Genomic DNA, 23,295 nt, shown 5'->3' with positions numbered 1-23,295 from the left:
CTCAAGCTCACCTTCACCTGAGGTCCACCAAGGAACACCCAAAACCCACCCAAGACCCTCCCAACTTTCACCCAAGGAACACCTGAGGAGCAGCCAAGGAATGCCTGAGGTTCACCTGACCTTCCACCAGGAAAGTCCAAGGAACACTCAAGGAACACCCAAGGAACATCCAAAGAACACCCAAACAACACCCAAGGTTCACCTGACCTTCACCAAGGAACACCCAAGGAATACTCAAGGAACACCCAAGCAACATTTAAGGAACACCCAAGGAACACCTAAGGTTCACCCGACCTTCACCAAGGAACACCTAAGGAACACCCAAAGAACACTCAAGGAACGCCCAAGGTTCACCTGATCTACACCAAGGAACACCCAAGGAACATCCAACCTTCACCCAAGCTTCGCTCAACCTCACCTTCACCTGAGGTCCACCAAGGAACACCCAAACCCCACCCAAGACGCTCCACCAAAGCTCCACCCGAGGTTCCTCCAACCTCCCCCGACCTTCTCCCACCCTCCATGACCCCACACTTGCTTCTGGCCAGCCCGGTGCTGGGTGAGCGGTTCTGCTGGTCCCGCTTGGCCTTGATGTATCTGCAGCAGTCGAGGAAGGCGCGGACGCAGGACTCGCCCTCCTGGATGTACTCGGTCCTCTGCTCGCAGCTGTGTCCCATGGGGTTGTCCTTCATCCCGTCCTCGCAGCACTTCCTCTCCAGCTTGTCCGTGTACTCGGCCGCTGGTGGGCACCAGGACAGGGCTGGGACAAGCCCTGGTGGCTCTCGGGAATGGGGACCCCAGGGGTGTGGGACACTCTGGTGGCTCTCGGGAATGGGGACATAGGGGGTGTGGGACACTCTGGTGGCTCTCGGGAATGGGGACCTCAGGGTGTGGGACATTCTGGTGGCTCTTGGGAACGGGACTCTTGGGAATGTGGAACATCCTGGTGGCTCTCAGGAATGGGGACATTAGGGATGTGGGACACTCTGGTGGTTCTTGGGAATGGGGACCCCAGGGGTGTGGGACATTCTGGTGGCTCTCAGGGATGTGGGACTTTTGGAGGTGTGGGACACTCTGGTGGCTCTGGAATGGGACTCTTGGGGTTGTGGGACACTCTGGTGGCTCTTGGGAATGGGGACATTAGGGATGTGGGACACTCTGGTGGCTCTTGGGAATGGGGACATAGGGGGTGTGGGACATTCTGGTGGCTCTCAAGAACATGGGACACTCTGGTGGCTCTTGGGAGTGGGACTCTTGGGGGTGTGGGACATTCTGGTGGCTCTGGAATGGGACTCTTGGGGTGTGGGACATTCTGGTGGCTCTCAAGAACATGGGACACTGGTGGCTCTCAGGGATGTGTGACACAGGTATTGACTGGGACATGGGACACTCTGGTGGCCCTCTGGGACATGGGACAGTCTGGTCATCTTTGGGACACGGGACACTCTGGTGGCCCTCAGGGACGTGGGACACTGATGTTGACTGGGACACGAGAAACTCTGATGGCCCTCAAGGACATGGGACACTCTGGTGGCTCTTGGGAATAGTGACCTCAGAATAGTGGGACACTCTGGTGGCCTTTAGGACAGCAGATGCTGCAGGACATGGGACACTGGTGTTCCTCAGGGTCCTGGGACACTTTTTCAGCCCCAGGAACAAGGGACACCAGGTGACCTCGAGGACAAGGGACACCCTGGTGACCCCAGGGACAAGGGACACCCTCGTGACCCCTGGGGACAAGGGACACCCAGGTGACCCCAGGGGACAAGGGACACCCAGGTGACCTCAGGACAAGGGACACCCTGGTGACCCCAGGGACAAGGGACACCCTCGTGACCCCTGGGGACAAAGGACACCCCGGTGACCCCAGGGGACAAGGGACACCCCGGTGACCCCTGGCGACAAGGGACACCCCAGTGCCACCTACCCTTGCTGCCCTTGTACTCGGCGAGTGCCAGCGAGCGGCGCTTGCGTTTGGCAGGCTGGGGACACTGCACCTCTGGGGACAGAGGGGACATCGGTCAGGACACCAAAGTGTCCCATGTGTCACATCTCAAAGTTCAGGGTCACCTCCCCTATCCCTGAGGTGTCACCTCTCCCATCCCTGAAATGTCACATCCCTGAGGTGTCACCTCCCCCGTCCCTGAAATGTCACATCCCTGAGGTGTCACCTCCCCCGTCCCTGAGGTGTCACCTCTTCCATCCCTGAAATGTCACACCCCTGAGGTGTCACCTCCCCCGTCCCTGAGGTGTCACCTCTTCCATCCCTGAAATGTCACACCCCTTAGGTGTCACCTCCCCCGTCCCTGAGGTGTCACCTCTCCCATGCCTGAAATGTCACATCCCCCAGGTGTCACCTCCCCCGTCCCTGAGGTGTCACCTCTCCCATCCCTGAAATGTCACACCCCTGAGGTGTCACCTCCCCCGTCCCTGAGGTGTCACCTCTCCCATCCCTGAAATGTCACACCCCTGAGGTGTCACCTCCCCCATCCCCGAGGTGTCACCTCCCCCGTCCCTGAGGTGTCACTTCTCCCATCCCTGAAATGTCACACCCCTGAGGTGTCACCATCCCCATCTCCCTAAATGTCAACGCTCCCATTCTTGACGTGTCACATCCCTGGTCCCTGAGGTGCCACATGCTTGAAGTGCCACCTCCACCATCCCTCAAATGTCACCTCCACCATCCCTGAGGTGCCACATGCTTGAAATGTCACCTCCACCATCCCTGAGATGTCACGTTCCCTGTCCCTGAGATGTCACCTCCCCCATCTCCAAGGTGCCACCTCCACCATCCCTGAGATGTCACCTCCACCATCTCCAAGGTGCCACCTCCACCATCCCTGAGATGTCACCTCTCCCATCCCTGAGATGTCACCTCCACCATCCCCGAGGTGTCACCTCCACCGTCCGAGATGTCACCTCTCCCACCCCTGAGATGCCACCTCCTCCACCATCTCCTGTCACCCGCCCCATCCCCAAAGTGCCACATCCCTGAGGTGCCACCTCCCGGAGGTGCCACCCCCTGTCCCCGAGGTGCCACCCCAGCTGTCCCACCTGACCGCTGGGGCGTGGTGACCTTGACGCTGGTGGTCAGGCTCAGGCCAGCGTCCGCGAAGACCCCGACGTTGTCCCTGCCGCTGCCCGGCGTGCAGCCGATGTCACTTTTCTCCACCGTGTCCCAAACCTGCGCCCACAGGGGACAGCTGTGACGGCCACTGCCACCACCCAGGGACAGTTGGACAGCTGTGACGGCCACTGCCACCACCCAGGGACAGTTGGACAGCTGTGACAGCCACTGCCACCATCCAAGAACGGTGGGGACAGCTGTGATGGCCACTGCCACCACTCACAGATGACAGGACAGCTGTGACAGCCACCACTACCACCCAGGGATGATGGGGACAGTTGTGATGGCCACCACCACCATCCAAGGACAATGGGGACAGCTGTGACGGCCACTGCCACCATCCAAGGATGACAGGACATCTGTGACAGCCACTGCCACCACCCAGGGACAGTTGGACAGCTGTGACAGCCACTGTCACCATCCAAGAACGGTGGGGACAGCTGTGATGGCCACTGCCACCACTCACAGATGACAGGACAGCTGTGACAGCCACCACCACCACCCAGGGATGATGGGGACAGTTGTGATGGCCACCGCCACCATCCAAGGACAGCAGGACAACTGTGACAGCCACTGCCACCACCCAGGGACAATGGGGACAGCTGTGACGGCCACTGCCACCATCCAAGAACGGTGGGGACAGCTGTGACGGCCACTGCCACCACCCAGGGACAGCAGGACAGCTGTGACAGCCACCACTACCACCCAGGGATGATGGGGACAGTTGTGATGGCCACCACAAGGGGACAGCAAGGACAGGGCCAACTGTGATGGCCACCACCCAAGGATGCTGGAGATGGCCACGACCATTCCTTGGGGACATCGAGGACAGGGCCACCCACCCCGGTCTGGGTGAGCTTGTTCTTCTTGCTGAGGACGAAGACGCCCTTGTCCACGGCCACCAGCCCCACGTGGGCCTTGTGGTCGCCCTCGATGCGCAGCCTCATCGGCGTCCCCGGCTCGTGGACACGGTTGTCACCTTCCGTCGCCCCCTTCACCACCAGCTGCCGCAGACACAGGAGGTGACGTCACCAGGATGTCCCCAAAAGACACTTTTGTCCCTCCCCACCACGGGAGACGCCAAATTTGGACCTCCAGGGGCAGTTGGTGGCCATGGGCTTCATGTCTGGGCCATCACTGGGCCACCAGGGCCACCTGGGCCACCTGGGTCACCTGGGTCACCCGGGAGATGTCCAAGCTCCTCACGGAGTGTCCAAACCCACACAAGTGACACCAAATCCCCACCTGGGGCCACTCAGGTCCCTCAAGGTCCCCTCAAGCCCTTCCAAAGGTCCCCAAGGATCTCAAGGTCCCCCAAACCCTTCCAAAGGTTCCCAGATCCCTCAAGGACCTTCAAGGACCCCACAAATCCCTCAAGGACCCCAAAAGCTCATCCAAATGTCTTCCAGGTCCCTCAAGGGCCCCCCAAGACCCCCAAGGGCCTCCCAGGTCCCTCAAGGGCCCCCCAAGGACCTCCCAGGTCCCTCAAGGGTACCCCCAAGCCCCTCATGGACCTCCCAAACCCCTCAAGGGTGCCCCAAGACCCTCAAAAGCCCCCAGGTCCTTCAAGGCCACCCAAGTCCCTCATGGACCTCCAAGGTCCCTCAAGGGTCCCCCAAGTCCCTCAAAAGCCCCCTCAATGCCACCCAAATCCCTCAAGGACCTCCCAGGTCCCTCAAAGCCACCCAAGCCCCTCAAGGACCTCTCAGGTCCCTCAAGAAGCTCCCAAACCCCTCAAAAGCCCCCAGGTCACTCAAGGGTAACCCAAACCCCTCAAGAACCTCCCAAACCATTCAAGGACCTCCAAGGTTCCTCAAGGACCCACCAAAAACCTCCAAGGCCTCCCAGACCCCTCAAAGGCCACCTCAAAGACCACCCCAGCCACCACCAAGGCCCATCCAATGTCTCCACGGCCCCTTTGACCCCCCTGGGGCCACCGGGGCACACTCACAGTGCCCATGCAGGTGTCCTTGACGTCCACCCAGACGGAGTCGGCCACGATCTCGCCGGGCAGGACGTAGTAGTAGGCCACGATGCGGAAGGACGGGATGAGCTCCGGCGTCACCGGCAGGGTCATGGTCACCAGGCTCTGGCCGGCCTCATGCCGCTGCCGGCCGGCTCGGAGGATGCGTCCCTTGGTCATGATCTGCCAGAAACCCAACCTTGGTGGCCACCTGGACACCCAAGTGGCCAAGCTGGAGGACCATGGGTCGACCGCGGGTACCCACCAGGTAGGTGAAGAACGGGACGGAGTTGCGGACGTTGTTGTTGCTGGTCTTGAGGTGGAAGTTCACGGCCAGGTTGTCCCCGGGCTGCAGCTCGGTGGCGGCCACCGCCAGGTGCAGGAAGTTGCCCGAGCCGGCCTGGCTGCGGTAGGCCTGGGCCGTCATCTGCCGCGAGGCCTGGCGCTCTGGTGGCAGCCCCGCCTGGGCTGTCCGCACCTGGGACGGGTGACACGGTGGCACTCGGTCAGCGGGGAGGGACATGGGCCTGGGCGGGGTCAGCGTGGAGGGCTTGGCCACCACAGAGGTTCCATAGAGGTCTTGGCCATTGTGGAGGTGTGTTGGTCATCATGGAGATTTTGGCCACCATAGAGGTCGTGGCCACCATAGAGGTATTGGCCATTGTGGAGGTGTCTTGGTCATCATGGAGGCCTTGGCCACCATGGAAGTCTTGGCCACCATAGAGGTTTTGGCCATCATGGAGGTCTTGGCCTCCACAGAGGTCTTGGTTACCATAGAGGTTCTATAGAGGTCTTGGTCATTGTGGAGGTGTGTTGGTCATCATGGAGGCCCTGGCCATCATGGCAGTCTTGGCCACCACAGAGGTTTTGGCTATCATGGAGGTCTTGGCCACCATAAAGGTTTTGGCCATTGTGGAGGTGTGTTGGTCATCATGGAGGCCTTGGCCACCACAGAGGTCTTGGCCATCATGGAGGTCTTGGCCACCATAGAGATTTTGGCCATCATGGAGGTCTTGGCCACCATAGAGATTTTGGCCATCATGGAGGCCTTGGCCACCACAGAGGTCTTGGCCACCACAGAGGTCTTGGCCATCATGGAGGCCTTGGCCACCACAGAGGTCTTGGCCATCATGGAGGTGTCTTGGTCATCATGGAGACCTTGGCCACCATGGAAGTCTTGGCCACCATGGAAGTCTTGGCATCATGGAGGTCTTGGCCACCATAGAGATTTTGGCCATCATGGAGGCCTTGGCCACCACAGAGGTCTTGGCCACCACAGAGGTCTTGGCCATCATGGAGGCCTTGGCCACCACAGAGGTCTTGGCCATCATGGAGGTGTCTTGGTCATCATGGAGGCCTAGGCCACCATGGCAGTGTTGGCCACCACAGAGGTCTTGTCTGTCATGGTCTGTGTGCCCCTCCCTGGTGTCCTGGTCCTTGGTGACCATCTCCATGGTCAAACTGACCATCTGCTACCTTGGATGTCTTGGCCACTCAACCACTTGATCCCCCTGACCTTGGCCACCCTCAATGCCTTTTGTCTCCCTGGCTTTGACCATCCCAGTTCCTGGTCACTGGTCACCCTGGCCACATGCCACCATGGACAACTGACCACTGTGGACACCTTCATCAGCCTCTTTGACACCTGGTCATTGGTCACTCTCATGTCTTGGCCAACCCAATTGAGTTGGCCACCATGGTCAGCCTGACCTAGGCTGTCTCCCTTGGCCAATGGTGACCAGGATAGCCCCAGTCCTTGGTCACTCCGGCCATCTCAGCCACCTCAACCCCCCGGCCTTTGGTCACTCTGGACACCTTGATCACCACAGTCACCCCAACCACAGGGTGACCTTGGCCATCTTGGTTTTTGGCCAATGATGAGTGACTACGATGACCCTTGACCACCATGGATGTCCAGCCCATCCTGGTCCCCCAGTCCTGCTGTCCTGACCCTTGGTCATCATAACCACAGGTCACTACTCCGGCCATCTCAGCCACCTCAACCCCCTTGTCCTTGGTCACTCTGGACACCTTGACCACCATTGTCACCTCAACCATGGGGTGACCTCAGTTTTTGGCCAATGATGAGTGACCATGATGACCCTTGACCATCATGGATGTCCAGTCCATCCTGGTCCCCAGTCCTGCTGTCCTGACCCTTGGTCATCCCAGGGGTCACTCCGGCCATCTCAGCCACCTCAACCCCCTGTCCTTGGTCACTCTGGACACCTTGACCACCATTGTCACCTCAACCATGGGGTGACCTCAGTTTTTGGCCAATGCTGAGTGACCACCATGACCCTTGACCACCACGGATGTCCAGCCCATCCTGGTCCCCAGCCCTGTTGTCCTGGCCCTTGGACATCCCAGGGGTCACTCAGGCCATCTCAGCCACCTCAACCCCTTGGTCACTCTGGACATCTTGACCACCTCAACCATGGGGTGACCTCGGCCATCCTGGCTTTTGGCCAATGATGAGTGACCATGATGACCTTTGACCACCACGGATGTCCAGCCCATCCTGGTGCCCCAGTCCTGCTATCCTGACCCTTGGTCATCCCGTGTGTCACTCCGGCCATCTCAGCCACCTCAACCCCTTGGTCACCTCAACCATGGGGTGACCTCAGACATGCTGGCTTTTGGCCAATGCTGAGTGACCACCATGACCCTTGACCACAATGGATGTCCAGCCCATCCTGGTGCCCCAGTCCTGCTGTCCGCACCCTTGGCCATCCCAGGGGTCACTCCGGCCATCTCAGCCACCTCAACCCCTTGGTCACCTCAAGCATGGGGTGACCTCAGCCATCCTGGCTTTTGGCCAATGATGAGTGACCACCATGACCCTTGACCACCATGGATGTCCAGCCCATCCTGGTCTCCAGTCCTGCTGTCCTGACCCTTGGTCACCACAACCACGGGTCACTCCGGCCATCTCAGCCACCTCAATCCCCCAACCTTTGGTCACTCTGGACATCTTGTCCACCACAGTCACCTCAACCATGGGGTGACCTCAGTTTTTGGCCAATGATGAGTGACCATGATGACCCTTGACCACCATGGATGTCCAGCCCATCCTGGTCCCCCAGTCCTGCTGTCCTGACCCTTGGTCATCATAACCACAGGTCACTACTCCGGCCATCTCAGCCACCTCAACCCCCTTGTCCTTGGTCACTCTGGACACCTTGACCACCATTGTCACCTCAACCATGGGGTGACCTCAGTTTTTGGCCAATGATGAGTGACCATGATGACCCTTGACCACCATGAGTGTCCAGCCCATCCTGGTCCCCAGTCCTGCTGTCCGCACCCTTGGCCATCCCAGGGGTCACTCAGGCCATCTCAGCCACCTCAACCCCTTGGTCACCTCAAGCATGGGGTGACCTCAGCCATCCTGGCTTTTGGCCAATGATGAGTGACCACCATGACCCTTGACCACCACGGATGTCCAGCCCATCCTGGTCCCCAGTCCTGCTGTCCTGACCCTTGGACATCCCACGGGTCACTCCGGCCATCTCGGCCACCTCAACCCGCCGGTCACTCCCCCACCCCTGGGCCACCCCGGCGGAGGTGACACCTGGTGACACTCACGGTGATGGGGACGCTGTCCTTGTTGGCCGGCATGTTGAGGACCAGCCTGGCGGTGCCATCGCGCTGCGTGGACACCTGGCCCTGGAAGCCATCGGCCTGGACGGTGACACGCGGCGCCGGGGACTGGTCGGGGTTGGTGACATAGACCTGGAGGGGACACGGGGGGACATTGCATGGGGACGTGGAGTGAGGGAAGGGCACGGGGAAGGGGTGGTGGCACTGGGAGGGGACACTGGGAGTGGGTGGTGGCACCAGGAAGGGACACTGGGAAGGGTGGTGGCACTGGGAGGGGACACTGGGAGTGGGTGGTGGCACTGGGAAGGGACACTGGTAAGGGTGGTGGCACTGGGAGGGGATGGTGACATTGGAAGGGGACATTGGGAAGGTGTGGTGGCACTGGGAAGGGGACACTGGGAAGGGACATTGGGAAGGGGTGGTGGCACCAGGAAGGGACACTGGGAAGGGGTGGTGGTACTGGGAAGGGGTGGTGGCATTGGAAGGGGACATTTGGAAGGGGTGGTGGCAGAAGGAAGGGGTGGTGGCACTGGGAAGGGACACTGGGAAGGGGTGGTGGCACTGGGAGGGGACACTGGCACCAGGAAGTGCCACCCCAGTGACACGGGGACAGCCCACGGTCCCCAGCCCCTCTCAGGTGACACAGGGACATCACCCAGGGACCAACTTCTCCTCCACCCCCAACCCCAGCTCTGCCCTGTCCCCATCCCAGACCAGGCCACCCCCCTGGGCCACCACTGTCCCCAAGATGTCACCAACCGTGAGGTCAAAGGGCATCCCCGGCTTGAAGTACTTGGGGGTGTGGGTGAAGTGGATGCTGTAGGGCGATGTCACGACTGGGATGCCACCACGCTGGGCCTCCACCATGTCACTGCCTGCGGGGACACCGCGGTGGCCGTGTCACCTGGGGTCCCCCCATTCTCACTGTCCCCCTGCCACCCTCCATGTCACTGCCTGTGGGGACACCGCGGTGGCCGTGTCACCTGGGTCCCTGTCCCTCCATCCTCACTGTCCCCCTGCCACCCTCCATGTCACTGCCTGTGGGGACACCACAGTGGCCGTGTCACCTGTGGCCAGGGCTCCCTGTCCCCTGCCCAGACGGGTGGCCCCCGGTGTCCCCCCCCATCATCGCTGTCCCCAACCCCACACGTCCCCAGACTCACATCGTGCTGTCCCCACTCTGTCCCCCCCTGTCCCCCTTGTCCCATTGTCCCCTGGATTCCTCCACTGTCTTTGTTCCCCATGTCCCCTCGTTGTCCCTGTCCCTTGTGTTCCCTCGCTGTCCCTGTCCATCCCCTCACTGTCCCTGTCCCCCCATGTCCCCCCATGTCCCCTTGCTGTCTCTGTCCCCCCCAGTTCTGTTGTCCCCTAGATTCCGCCACTGTCCCTGTCCCCCTGTGTCCCCTCGCTGTCCCTATCCCACCTTGTCCCCTCGCTGTCCCTATCTCCCTTGTCCCTTGCTGTCCTTGTCCCCAATGCCCCCCCACAGCCCCTGTACCCCACGTCTCCTTGCTGTCCCTGTCCCCCTGTGTCCCCTCGCTGTCCCTATCCCACCTTGTCCCCTCGCTGTCCCTATCCCCATGTCCCCTCGCTGTCCCTGTCTCTCTTGTCCCCTTGCTGTCCTTGTCCCCAACATCCCACCACAGTCCCTGTCCCCCATGTCCCCTCGTTGTCCCTGTCCCTCTGTGTCCCCTTGCTGTCCCTATCCCCCCATGTCCCCTCGCTCTCCCTGTCCCCAATGTCCCCCCCGTGTCCCCTCACTGTCCTTGTCCCCCTGGATTCCTCCACAGTCCCTGTCCCCCGTGTCCCCCCAGTGTCCCTGTCCCCGGTGTCCCCCCATTCCCTTGCTGTCCCTGTCCTCCCATGTCCCCCCGGTGTCCCCGTTCCTCCGTGTCCCCCCACGTCCCCCGTGTCCCCTCGTGTCCCCCTGTGTCCCTGTTCCTCCATGTCCCCCCGTGTCCCCCCGTGTCCCCCCCCGTCCCCCCGTGTCCCCTCACTATCCCTGTCCCCCCGTGTCCCCCCGTGTCCCCCCGTGTCCCCTCACTGTCCTTGTCCCCCCCTGTCCCCCCGTGTCCCCCCACATCCCCCGGTGTCCCTGTTCCTCCCTGTCCCCCCACGTCCCCCCATGTCCCCTCACTGTCCCTGTCCCCCCGTGTCCCCCGTGTCCCCCCATGTCTCCCCATGCCCCCCATGTCCCCCCGGTGTCCCTGTTCCCCCGTGTCCCCCCACGTCCCCCGTTCCCCCCATGTCCCCCCGTGTCCCCTCACTGTCCCTGTCCCCCCGTGTCCCCCTGTGTCCCCCATGTCCCCCCGATGTCCCTGTTCCCCCGTGTCCCCGCGCAGACCTGACTCGGTGATGACGGTGACAGTGACATAGAGGGAGTGTCCCACGAGCTCCTGGGGGTTGGGGAAGCGCTGGCGCAGGTGAGCCATGGACAGCACGGCCTCGGCGTCACCGTCCTGAACCTGGGGACATGGGGACAGGGTTAGGGACAGGGTTAGGGACAGCACAGGGACAGCGCGGCCTCGGCGTCACCGTCCTGAACCTGGGGACATGGGGACAGGGTTAGGGACAGCAGGGGGACAGGGTTAGGGACAGCGCGGCCTCAGCGTCACCAGCCTGAACCTGGGGACATGGGGACAGGGTTAGGGACAGGGTTAGGGACAGCACGGCCTCGGCGTCACCGTCCTGAACCTGGGGACACGGGGACAGGGTTAGGGACAGGGTTAGGACAGGCTTGGGGACAGCACAGGGACAGCGTGGCCTCGGCGTCACCATCCTGAACCTGGGGACATGGGGACAGGGTTAGGGACAGCACAGGGACAGCATGGCCTCGGCGTCACCGTCCTGAACCTGGGGACACGGGGACAGGGTTAGGGACAGGGTTAGGACAGGCTTGGGGACAGCACAGGGACAGCGTGGCCTCGGCGTCACCGTCCTGAACCTGGGGACACGGAGACAGGGTTAGGGACAGGGTTAGGGACAGCATGGCCTCGGCGTCACCGGCCTGAACCTGGGGACATGGGGACAGGGTTAGGGACAGCAGGGGGACAGGGTTAGGGACAGCACAGGGACAGCGCGGCCTCGGCGTCACCATCCTGAACCTGGGGACACGGGGACAGGGTTAGGGACAGCAGGGGGACAACAGGGGGACAGGGTTAGGGACAGCACGGCCTCGGCGTCACCGTCCTGAACCTGGGGACACGGGGACAGGGTTAGGGACAGCACGGCCTCGGCGTCACCGTCCTGAACCTGGGGACACGGGTGGGACAGGGTTGGGGACAGGCATAGTGATGGGGATAGGGACAATCCCAGAGTTGGGGACAGGGACAGTGCCAGGGACAGTGACAGTGCCAGGGACGGTGCCAGGCTCACCGGGACAGGGACAGGGACAGGGACGGTGACAGTGCCAGGGTTGGGGACACTGACGGTGACAGTGCCAGGGCTGGGGACACTAACAGTGACAGTGACGGTGCCAGACTCACCGGGACAGGGACAGTGACAGTGCCAGGGCTGGGGACAGGGTTGGGGACAGTGACAGTGACAGTGCCAGGGTTGGGGACAGTGCCAGGGACGGTGCCAGGCTCACCGGGACAGTGACAGGGACAGGGACAGTGACAGTGCCAGGGTTGGGGACATTGACGGTGACAGTGCCAGGCTCACCGGGACAGGGACAGTGACAGGACAGGGCCAGGGTTGGGGACAGTGACAGTGACGGTGCCAGGCTCACCAGGACAGGGACAGTGACAGGGACAGTGCCAGGGTTGGGGACAGTGCCAGGCTCACCGGGACGCGCTGCAGCGACTGGGGGATGCTCTTCTTCTCGTCGTCCACCATGATCCCGAAGAGGACAAAGGCCGTGCCCTCCACGCGCTTCCCGTACAGGTACCTGGGGACAGCCACCGTGTCACCGTGTCACTGTGTCACCGTGTCACCATGTCACTGTGTCACCATGTTACCGTGTCATCATGTCAAGGTGCCATCATGCTACCATGTCGCCATGTCACTACGTCACCGTGTCACTGTGTCACTGTGTCACCGTGTCACCGTGTCACTGTCACCATGTCACTGTGCCACTGTGTCACCCTGTCACCCTGTCACTGTGCCACTGTGCCACCATGTCACTGTGTCCCCTGCACATCCCCATTACAGCCATTCCTGTCCCCATAGCCACCGTGTCACTGTCACCCTGTCACTGTGTCACCGTGTCAGTGTGTCACCCTGTCATCCTGTCACCCTGTCACTGTATCACTGTGTCACCGTGTCACTCTGTCACCATGTCCCCATCCTGCCACCCCATCCCTGTCATCCCACAATTGCCACCACCACCAATGTCCCCGTGTCCCCATGTCCCCATCCTGCCACCCCATCCCTGTCATCCCATCCTTGTCACCACCATTGTCCCCATGTCCCCATCCTGCCACCCCTGTCTCTGTCACCCCATCCCTGCCACCACCAATGTCCCCATGTCCCCATCCTGCCACCCCATCCCTGTCATCATCAATGTCACCCCATTGTCCCCATGTCCCCATCCTGCCACCCCATCCCTGTCATCATCAATGTCACCCCATTGTCCCCATGTCCCCATCCTGCCACCCCATCCTGTCACCCCATCCCTGCCACCATCAATGCCACCATGTCCCCACGTCCCCATCCTGCCACCCCTGTCCCTGTCACCCCATCCCTGCCACCACCAATGTCCCCATGTCCCCATGTCCCCATCCTGCCACCCCATCCCTGTCATCATCAATGTCACCCCATTGTCCCCATGTCCCCATGTCCCCATCCTGCCACCCAATCGCTGTCATCCCATCCCTGCCATCACCAATGTCACCCCATTGTCCCATGTCCCCATCCTGCCACCCCTCTGCCATCCCATCCCTGCCACCACCATTGTCCCCATGTCCCCATCCTGCCACCCCATCCCTGTCATCACCAATGTCACCCCATTGTCCCCATGTCCCCATCCTGCCACCCCTGTCCCTGTCACCCCATCTCTGCCACCGCCAATGTCCCCATGTCCCCATCCTGCCACCCTGTCCCTGTCACCCCATCCCTGCCACCACCAATGTCCCCATGTCCCCATGTCCCCATCCTGCCACCCCTCTGTCATCCCATCCCTGCCACCACCAATGCCACCATGTCCCCATCCTGCCACCCCTGTCTCTGTCACCCCATCCCTGCCACCATCAATGCCACCATGTCCCCATCCTGCCACCCCATTCCTGGCATCCCACCCCTGCCACCACCAATGTCACTGCGTCCCCATGTCCCCATCCTGCCACTCCAACCCTGTCATCCCATCCCTGTCATCACCAATGTCCCCGTGTCACCATGTCCCCATCCTGCCACCCTGTCCCTGTCACCCCATCCCTGCCACCACCAATGCCACCATGTCACCCCGTGTCCCCCTCCACGTGCCACCCCCAGGGACAGCAGCCGAGCACAGCTGTCCCCCGTCCCCCACGCAGGCGTGACCCCAAGGGGGACACCTCTGTCCCCAAAAGGGACATTTTGGGGTCACCTGGCCAGGATGGACACCCGGAAATCCGCCTGGCGGTCGATGTGCAGGAACTTCTCCTCGGGATCCACGGACACCTCAAAGCTCGGCAGCACTGCGGGGTGACAACGGTGACACCGGTGACACCGGCGGCATGGCGGCACCGCCACCCCTCGGGGACAGTCCCCGATGTCCCCAAGGCCACCCCCAGCCCTCACCCACCGTATTCCTTGACCTCGAATTGGGAGTTGAAAACCTGATCCGGGGAATCCTCGAATTTGGCCGAAATCGTCCACGTGCCCAGGCTGGGGGAGGTGACAGGGAGGTGACAGTGAGGTGGCAGCGCCGGGGGTGTCCCCAGGCCACCGCGGGGGACGGTGACACCCACCTGACGACCTCGGGCAGGTTGTGGTTGACGGTCAGGATCCCGTTTTTGGTCGGGGACGACACCGGGACTTGTTTGATGATGACGTTGTCGGGCGTCTGAGGGGACACGCGCGGGGCACCGTGTCACCCGTGTCACCCTGTGTCACCCCTGTGTCACCCTGTGTCACCCTGTGTCACCCTGTATCACCCCAGGGCTCTCACCTTGACCTCCACGATGACCGTCTTGGCTACCGGCTGCATGAGGTGGCCCACGGTGAAGAGGCGGCAGAGCACTGGGGGGGACACAAGGGACAAAGTGAGAGGGGACAAGGGACAAGGTGAGGGGAAAAGGTGAGAGGGGACACAGGGGACAAAGTGAGAGGGGACACAGGGGACAAGGTGAGGGGACACAGGGGACAGGGTGAGGGGACACAGGGGACAAAGTGAGGGGACACAGGGGACAAGGTGAGAGGGGACAAGGGACAAGGTGAGGGGAAAAGGTGAGAGGGGACACAGGGGACAAAGTGAGAGGAGACAAGGGACAAGGTGAGAGGGGACACAGGGGACAGGGTGAGGGGACACAGGGGACAAAGTGAGGGGACACAGGGGACAAGGTGAGAGGGGACAAGGGACAAGGTGAGGGGAAAAGGTGAGAGGGGACACAGGGGACAAAGTGAGAGGAGACAAGGGACAAAGTGAGGGGACACAGGGGACATGGTGAGGGGACACAGGGGACAAAGTGAGGGGACACAGGGGACAAGGTGAGAGGGGACACAGGGGACAAGGTGAGAGGGGACAAGGTGAGAGGGGACACGGGACAAGGTGAGAGGGGACAAGGTGAGAGGGGACAGGGTGAGGGGACACAGGGGACAAAGTGAGGGGACACAGGGGACATGGTGAGGGGACAAGGGACAATGTGAGAGGGGACACAGGGGACAAAGTGAGCACAGGGATGGGGACATTGGGGACTGAGAGGGGACAAGGTGAGGGGACACACGGGACAAGGTGAGAGGGGACACAGGGGACAAGGTGAGAGGGGACAAGGGACAAGGTGAGGGGACACAGGGGACAAGGTGAGGGGACACAGGGGACAAGGTGAGAGGACACAGGGGACAAGGTGAGAGGGGACAAGGTGAGAGGGGACAAGGGACAAGGTGAGGGGACACGGGACAAGGTGAGAGGACACAGGGGACAAGGTGAGGGGACACAGGAGACAAGGTGAGAGGGGACAAGGGACAAAGTGAGAGGGGACACAGGGGACAAGGTGAGGGGACAAGGTGAGAGGGGACAAGGTGAGAGGGGACAAGGGACAAGGTGAAGGAACACAGGGGACAAGGTGATAGGGGACATGGGACAAGGTGGGAGGGGACAAGGGACAAGGTGAGCACAGGGATGGGGACATTGGGGACGGAGAAGGGACAAGGTGAGGGGACACAGGGGGCACAGTGAGAGGGGACAAGGTGAGGGGACACAGGGGACAAGGGGACGGGGGACACACAGGACAAGGTGAGAGGGGACACAGGGGACAATGGGAGAGAGGACACAGGGGACAAGGTGAGGGGACAAGGTGATGAGACACTGGACAAGGCGAAAGGGGACAGAGGGGACAAGGTGAGGGGACACAAAGGACAAAGTGAGAGGGGACAAGGTGAGGGGACACAGGGACAAGGTGAGGGAGCACAAGGGACAAGGTGAGAAGGGACACAGGGGACAAGGTGAGGGGACACAAGGGACAAGGTGAGGGGACAAGGTGAGGGGACATGTGGGGACAAGGTGAGCACAGGGATGGGGACACTGGGGACTGAGAGGGGACAAGGACAAGGTGGGGACACAAGGGACAAGGTGAGCCACAGGGGTGGGGACAGCCAGCACTGGGTGGGGACACAGGTTACAAGATGAGGGGACACAAGGGACAAGGTGAGGGGACACGTGGGGACATCCAGCACTGAGAGGTGACACAGGGGACAATGTGAGGAGGGACAGGGCAGGGACACTGGGTCCCAGTGGGGACATCACAGTGAGGTCCCCAAAGGGGTGACACTGGCACCCCAAGGTGCCACCATCGCCCTGAGGTGTCACAGAAGGGTGACACAGCACCCCGAGGTGTCCCCAGCCCCCCGAGGGGTCACAGGGAGGTGCCACCATCACCCTGAGGTGTCCCCAAGCCCCCACGGTGTCCCCAGCCCTCAAGGTGTCCCAGCACCCCGAGGTGTCCCCACGCCTGTGAAGTCCCCACAGTGTCCCCATCCCCTCAATGTCCCCACAGTGTCCCCATCACTTCAATGTCCCCACAGTGTCCCCATCCCCTCGATGTCCCCACAGTGTCCCCATCACTTCAATGTCCCCACAGTGTCCCCATCCCCTCGATGTCCCCACAGTGTCCCCATCCCCTCGATGTCCCCACAATGTCGCCCTCCCTGTGGAGTTCCCACGGTGTCCCCAGTGTCCCCAGCTGTCCCCGTGGTGTCCCCAGGTGCACTCACCGGTGGCCCCAGCATTGTCCCCACACCAGTGGTGTCCCCAGCCCCTCAATGTCCCCACAATGTCGCTCTCCCCGCGTAGTCCCTGTGGTGTCCCTGCAGTGTCCCTGTGGTGTCCCCAACTGTCCCCACAGTGTCCCCATCTGTCCCTGCGGTATCCCCAGGTGTCCCCAGCTCTCCCTGCGGTGTCCCCAGTGTCCCCAGTGTCCCCAGTGTCCCCGGTGTCCCCAGCTGTCCCCAGCTGTCCCTGCAGTGTCCCTGCAGTGTCCCCAGCTGTCCCTGTGGTATCCCCAGCTGTCCCCAACTGTCCCCACAGTGTCCCCATCTGTCCCTGCGGTATCCCCAGGTGTCCCCAGCTCTCCCTGCGGTGTCCCCAGTGTCCCCAGTGTCCCCAGGTGTTCCCATGGTGTCCCTGTGGTATCCCCAGCTGTCCCCGGTGTCCCCAGATGTCCCCAGCTGTCCCTGCAGTGTCCCCATGTGTCCCTGCAGTGTCCCCAGCTGTCCCTGTGGTATCCCCAGCTGTCCCCAGCTGTCCCCAGCTGTCTCTGCAGTGTCCCCAGCTGTCCCCGGTGTCCCCTTGTCCCCGGTGTCCCCAGTTGTCCCCGTGTCCTCGGTGTCCCCAGTGTCCCCAGTGTCCCCAGCTGTCCCCGCGTCCCCGGTGTCCCCAGTGTGCCTGCACTGTTCCCAGTGTCCCCGGTGTCCCCAGTGTCCCCAGTGTGCCTGCACTGTTCCCAGTGTCCCCGGTGTCCCCAGTGTCCCCAGTGTGCCTGCACTGTTCCCAGTGTCCCCGGTGTCCCCAGTGTCCCTGCAGTGTCCCCGTGTCCCCGGTGTCCCCGTGCGTCACCGGTGCTGCCGGGGGTGTAGATGGGCTTGTCGGTCTGCACGAAGATGTGGCCGCTCTGCAGGGACACCAGCAGCACCTTCTCCAGTGTCACCGCGGCCACCCGCGCTGTCACCGTCACAAACTGCTTCCCCTGCGCCTGCGGCAGCGCCTTGGCCGGCACCTGCGGGGACAGGGACACTGGGGACAGGGACAGGGACACTGGGGACAGGGACAGGGACACTGGGGACAGGGACACTGGGGACAGGGACACTGGGGACACCTGCGGGGACAGGGACACTGGGGACAGGGACATTGGGGACAGGGACACTGGGGACACCTGCGGGGACAGGGACACTGGGGACAGGGGACACTGGGGACAGGGACACTGGGGACAGGGACACTGGGGACACCTGCGGGGACAGGGACACTGGGGACAGGGACAGGGACACTGGGGACAGGGGACACTGGGGACAGGGGACAATGGGGACATCTGTGGGGACAGGGACAGTGGGGACAGGGACACTGGGGACATCCGTGGGGACAGGGGACAGTGGGGACAGGGGACACTGGGGACAGGGGACAATGGGGACACCTGCGGGGACAGGGGACAGTGGGGACAGGGGACAGGAACACTGGGGACAGGGGACAGGGACAGTGGGGACATCCGTGGGGACAGGGGACAGTGGGGACATCCATGGGGACAGGGACACTGGGGACACCTGCAGAGACAGGGGACAGTGGGGACGTCCAGAGGAGCAGGGGACATTGGGAACACCTGAGGGGCAGGGGACAATGGGGACAGGGGACACTGGGGACATCCGTGGGGACAGGGACAATGGGGACACCTGCGGGGACAGGGACAGTGGGGACACCTGCAGGAACAAGGACAATGGGGACAGGGGACAGTGGGGACATCCAGAGGAGTAGGGGACAATGGGGACACCTGTGGGGACCCCAGGAGTGACCACCCATGGACACCAGGAGTGACCATCCATGGACCCCAGGAGTGACCACCCCATGGACACCAGGAGTGACCACGCATGGCCACCAGGAGTGACCATCCATGGACACCAGGAGTGACCACCCACGGCCACCAGGAGTGACCACCCACGGCCACCAGGAGTGACCACCCATGGACACCAGGAGTGACCACGCATGGCCACCAGGAGTGACCATCCATGGACACCAGGAGTGACCACCCCCACGGCCACCAGGAGTGACCACCCATGGACACCAGGAGTGACCACACCCATGGACACCAGGAGTGACCATCCACGGACACCAGGAGTGACCACCCATGGACACCAGGAGTGACCACACCCACGGACACCAGGAGTGACCACCCCCACGGCCACCAGGAGTGACCACCCATGGACACCAGGAGTGACCACACCCATGGACACCAGGAGTGACCATCCACGGCCACCAGGAGTGACCACCCATGGACACCAGGAGTGACCACCCATGGACACCAGGAGTGACCACACCCACGGACACCAGGAGTGACCACACCCATGGACACCAGGAGTGACCACACCCACGGCCACCAGGAGTGACCACCCACGGCCACCAGGAGTGACCACCCACGGACACCAGGAGTGACCACCCATGGACCAGAGGAGTGACCACCCCATGGACACCAGGAGTGACCACCCACGGACACCAGGAGTGACCACCCATGGACACCAGGAGTGACCACCCCCACGGCCACCAGGAGTGACCACACCCACGGACACCAGGAGTGACCACCCATGGACCAGAGGAGTGACCACCCCATGGACACCAGGAGTGACCACCCACGGACACCAGGAGTGACCACCCATGGACACCAGGAGTGACCACCCACGGCCACCAGGAGTGACCACACCCACGGACACCAGGAGTGACCACCCATGGACACCAGGAGTGACCACCCCCATCGACACCAGGAGTGACCACCCACGGACACCAGGAGTGACCACCCACGACCACCAGGAGTGACCACCCCACGGACACCAGGAGTGACCATCCATGGACACCAGGAGTGACCACCCCACGGCCACCAGGAGTGACCACCCCGCTGTCCCCACCCCTGGACATTCCCCACCCCCGTTCAGGGTTCAGTTCCCGTTTCCCGTCCAGGGCAGTGACCGCTGGGACAATGGCCGGTGACGGTCACCAGGGGGTGGTGGCAGTGACCAGAATAGGGTGGTGACAGTGACCAGAGGGGGGTGACAGTGGCCAGAAGAGGGGGGTGACAGTGACCAGGGGATGACAGTGACCAGAGGGGGATGGTGACAGTGACCAGAGGGGGGTGACACCGACCAGGGAATGGCAGTGACCAGGGGGTGGTGACAGTGACCAGAGGGGTGTGACACTGACCAGAAGAGGGTGGTGACAGTGATGAGGGGTGGTGACACTGACCAGAGGGGGGTGACAGTGATGAGGGGTGGTGGCAGTGACCAGGGGATGGTGACAGTGACCAGAGGGGGGTGACACTGACCAGAGGGAGGTGGTGACAGCGTACTTTGATGGTGGCAGTGGCCAGAGGGGGATGGCAGTGACCACGGGATGGTGACACTGACCAGGGGATGGCAGTGACCAGGGGATGGTGACAGTGACCAGGGGGTGGTGACAGTGACCAGAGGGGGATGGCAGTGACCGGGGGATAGTGACAGTGACCAGAGGGGGTGACAGTGACCAGGGGGTGGTGACACTGACCAGAGGGGGTGACAGTGACCAGAGGGGGGTGACAGTGATGAGGGGTGGTGACAGTGACCAGGGGGGATGACAATGACCAGAAGGGGATGGCAGTGACCAGGGGATGGCGGTAACCAGGGGATGGTGACAGTGACCAGGGGATGGTGACAGTGACCAGAGGAGGATGGCAGTGACCGGGGTGGGTGACAGTGACCAGGGGATGGTGACAGTGACCAGAAGAGGGGGGTGACACTGACCAGAAGAAGGTGGTGGCAGTGACCAGGGAATGGTGACAGTGACCAGGGGGTGGTGACAGTGACCAGAGGGGGATGGCAGTGACCGGGGGATAGTGACAGTGACCAGGGGATGGTGACAGTGACCAGAGGGGGGTGACACTGACCAGAAGAAGGTGGTGGCAGTGACCAGGGAGTGGTGACACTGACCAGAAGAAGGTGGTGGCAGTGACCAGAGGGGGATGGCAGTGACCAGGGGATGGTGGCAGTGACCAGAGGGGGGTGACACTGACCAGAAGAAGGTGGTGGCAGTGACCAGAGGGGGGTGACAGTGACCGGGGGCGTGACACTGACCAGAGGGTGGTGACAGTGACCAGGGGATGGTGACACTGACCAGAGGGGGGTGGTGACAGCAGCCAGAGGGGGGTGGTGACAGCGTACCTTGATGGTGGCCGTGGCCATCATGCCCTGCGCCGGGCTCAGGGCCACGCGGCTCTGGAACAGGACCTGGCGCTTCTGGGGGAAGTCCTGCACCAGCAGCGAGGCCTCGGTGGCCGCGCTCAGCCCGGGGGCCTCCAGCACCACCTGCTCGTCCGTCTCCAGCCGCAGCACGGCCGGGGTCACCATGGTCACCCTGCGGACACCACCGCGCTGTCACCGGGCGCCGGCGGTGGCACGGCGCCCAGAAACACCAAAATCTGTCCCCTAAAGCAGCTTGGGGACCTCAGAAACACCAAAATCTGTCCCTAAAACAGCTTGGGGACCTCAGAAACCCCAAAATCTGTGCCAATATCACCTTGGGGAACTCAGAGAACCCAGAAACCCCAAAATCTGTCCCTAAAGCAGCTTGGGGACCCCAGAAACCCCAAAATCTGTCCCAATATCAACGTGGGGACCTCACAAAACATTGGGGACCTCAGAGCACTCAGAAACCCCAAAATCTGTCCCAATATCAACTTGGTGACCGCAGAGCACCCAGAAACCCCAAAATCTGTCCTGATATCAACTTTGGGACTTTACAGGACACAAAACTGCCAAAATCTGTCCCAATATCAACTTGGGGACCTGACAAAGCCTTGGGAAACTCACAGCACCCAGAAACCCCAAAACCCGTCCTGATATCAACTTGGGAACCTCAGAACACCCAGAAATCCCAAAATCTGTCTCAATATCAACTTGGGGAACTCACAGCACCCAGAAACCCCAAAATCTGACCCCACAACACCTTGGGGACCTCACAAAGCCTTGAAGACCTCAGAGCTCCCAGAAACCCCAAAATCTGTCCCTAAAGCAGCTTGGGGACCTCAGAAACCCCAAAATCTGTGCCCACAGAGCCCAGGGGAGCTCACAGCACCCAGAAACCCCAAAATCTGTGCCCAAAGCAGCTTGGGGAACTCACAAGACACAAAACTCCAAAATCTGTCCCAATATCACCTTGAGGACCTCAGAAACCCCCAAATCTGTCCCAATATCACCTTGGGGCACCCAGAAACCCCAAAATCTGTCCCAATATCAACTTGGTGACCTGACAAAGCCTTGGGGAACTCACAGCACCCAGAAACCCCAAAATCTGTCCCAATATCAACTTGGGGACCTCACAAAACATTGGGGACTTCACAGGACCCAGAAACCCCAAAATCTGTCCCGATATCACCTCTGGAACCTCGGAACCCCCAAAATCTGTCCCAATATCAACTTGGGGACCTCACAGGACACAAAACCCCAAAAATCTATCCCTAAAGCAGCTTGGGAACCTCAGAAACCCCAGAATCTGTCCTCACATCACCTCGGGGACCTCACAAAGTCTTGGGGACCTCACAGCACCCAGAAACTCTGAAATCTGTCCCAATGTCACCTCGGGGACCTCAGAAACTCAAAAATCTGTCTCAATATCACCTTGGGGAACTCAGAGAACCCAGAAACCCCAAAATCTGTCCCGATATCAACCTGGGGACCTCACAGGACACAAAAACCCAAAAATCTGTACCCACAACATCTTGGGGACCTCGGAAACCCCAAAATCTGTCCCCAAAGCACCTTGGAAACCTCAGAAACACCAAAATCTCTCCCCACAAAGACTTAGGGACCTCAGAAACCCCAAAATCTGTCCTGATATCACCCTGGGAACCTCAGAGCACCCAGAAACCCCAAAATCTGTGCCCAAAGCAGCTTGGGAACCTCACAAAGCCTCGGTGACCTCAGAGCACCCAGAAACCCCAAAATCTGTCCCGATATCAACTTGGGGACTTCACAGGACACAAAAAACCCAAAAATCTGTCCCCACAACACCTTGGGGCACCCAGAAACCCCAAAACCTGTCCCAATATCACCTTGGGGACCTCGGAAACCCCAAAATCTGTCCCAATATCAACTTGGGGACCTCAGAGAACCCATAACCCCCAAAATCTATCCTAATATCAACTAGGGGACTTCAGAGCACCCAGAAACCCCCAAATCTGTCCCCAAAGCAGCCTGGGGAACTCAGAGCACCCAAACCCCAAAAATCTGTCCCCAAAGCACC

General features: G+C 61.4%; 1 protein-coding gene across 1 annotated transcript in view; it reads right to left on the bottom strand.

Annotated features, from left to right (window-relative positions):
- The window catches only part of C3 (complement C3), a 44,015-nt gene that overhangs the window by 20,113 nt on the left and 607 nt on the right, over positions 1-23,295 (bottom strand). The window contains exons 2-17 of the mRNA XM_064402093.1: positions 21,216-21,408; positions 17,884-18,043; positions 14,782-14,852; positions 14,582-14,676; positions 14,416-14,498; positions 14,218-14,308; positions 12,480-12,582; positions 11,038-11,158; positions 9,453-9,568; positions 8,679-8,825; positions 5,356-5,568; positions 5,079-5,273; positions 3,970-4,131; positions 3,055-3,184; positions 1,928-1,999; positions 539-739 (exon numbers count right to left, since the gene is read on the bottom strand). Coding sequence (XP_064258163.1) covers positions 539-739; positions 1,928-1,999; positions 3,055-3,184; positions 3,970-4,131; positions 5,079-5,273; positions 5,356-5,568; positions 8,679-8,825; positions 9,453-9,568; positions 11,038-11,158; positions 12,480-12,582; positions 14,218-14,308; positions 14,416-14,498; positions 14,582-14,676; positions 14,782-14,852; positions 17,884-18,043; positions 21,216-21,408 — 2,153 coding nt within the window. The remainder of the gene's footprint in view (positions 1-538; positions 740-1,927; positions 2,000-3,054; positions 3,185-3,969; positions 4,132-5,078; positions 5,274-5,355; positions 5,569-8,678; positions 8,826-9,452; positions 9,569-11,037; positions 11,159-12,479; positions 12,583-14,217; positions 14,309-14,415; positions 14,499-14,581; positions 14,677-14,781; positions 14,853-17,883; positions 18,044-21,215; positions 21,409-23,295) is intronic.

Source organism: Passer domesticus, chromosome 34 (assembly GCF_036417665.1).
Source record: "Passer domesticus isolate bPasDom1 chromosome 34, bPasDom1.hap1, whole genome shotgun sequence".
NCBI lineage: Eukaryota > Metazoa > Chordata > Aves > Passeriformes > Passeridae > Passer > Passer domesticus.
This window is presented reverse-complemented; position numbering and strand designations above follow the sequence as displayed.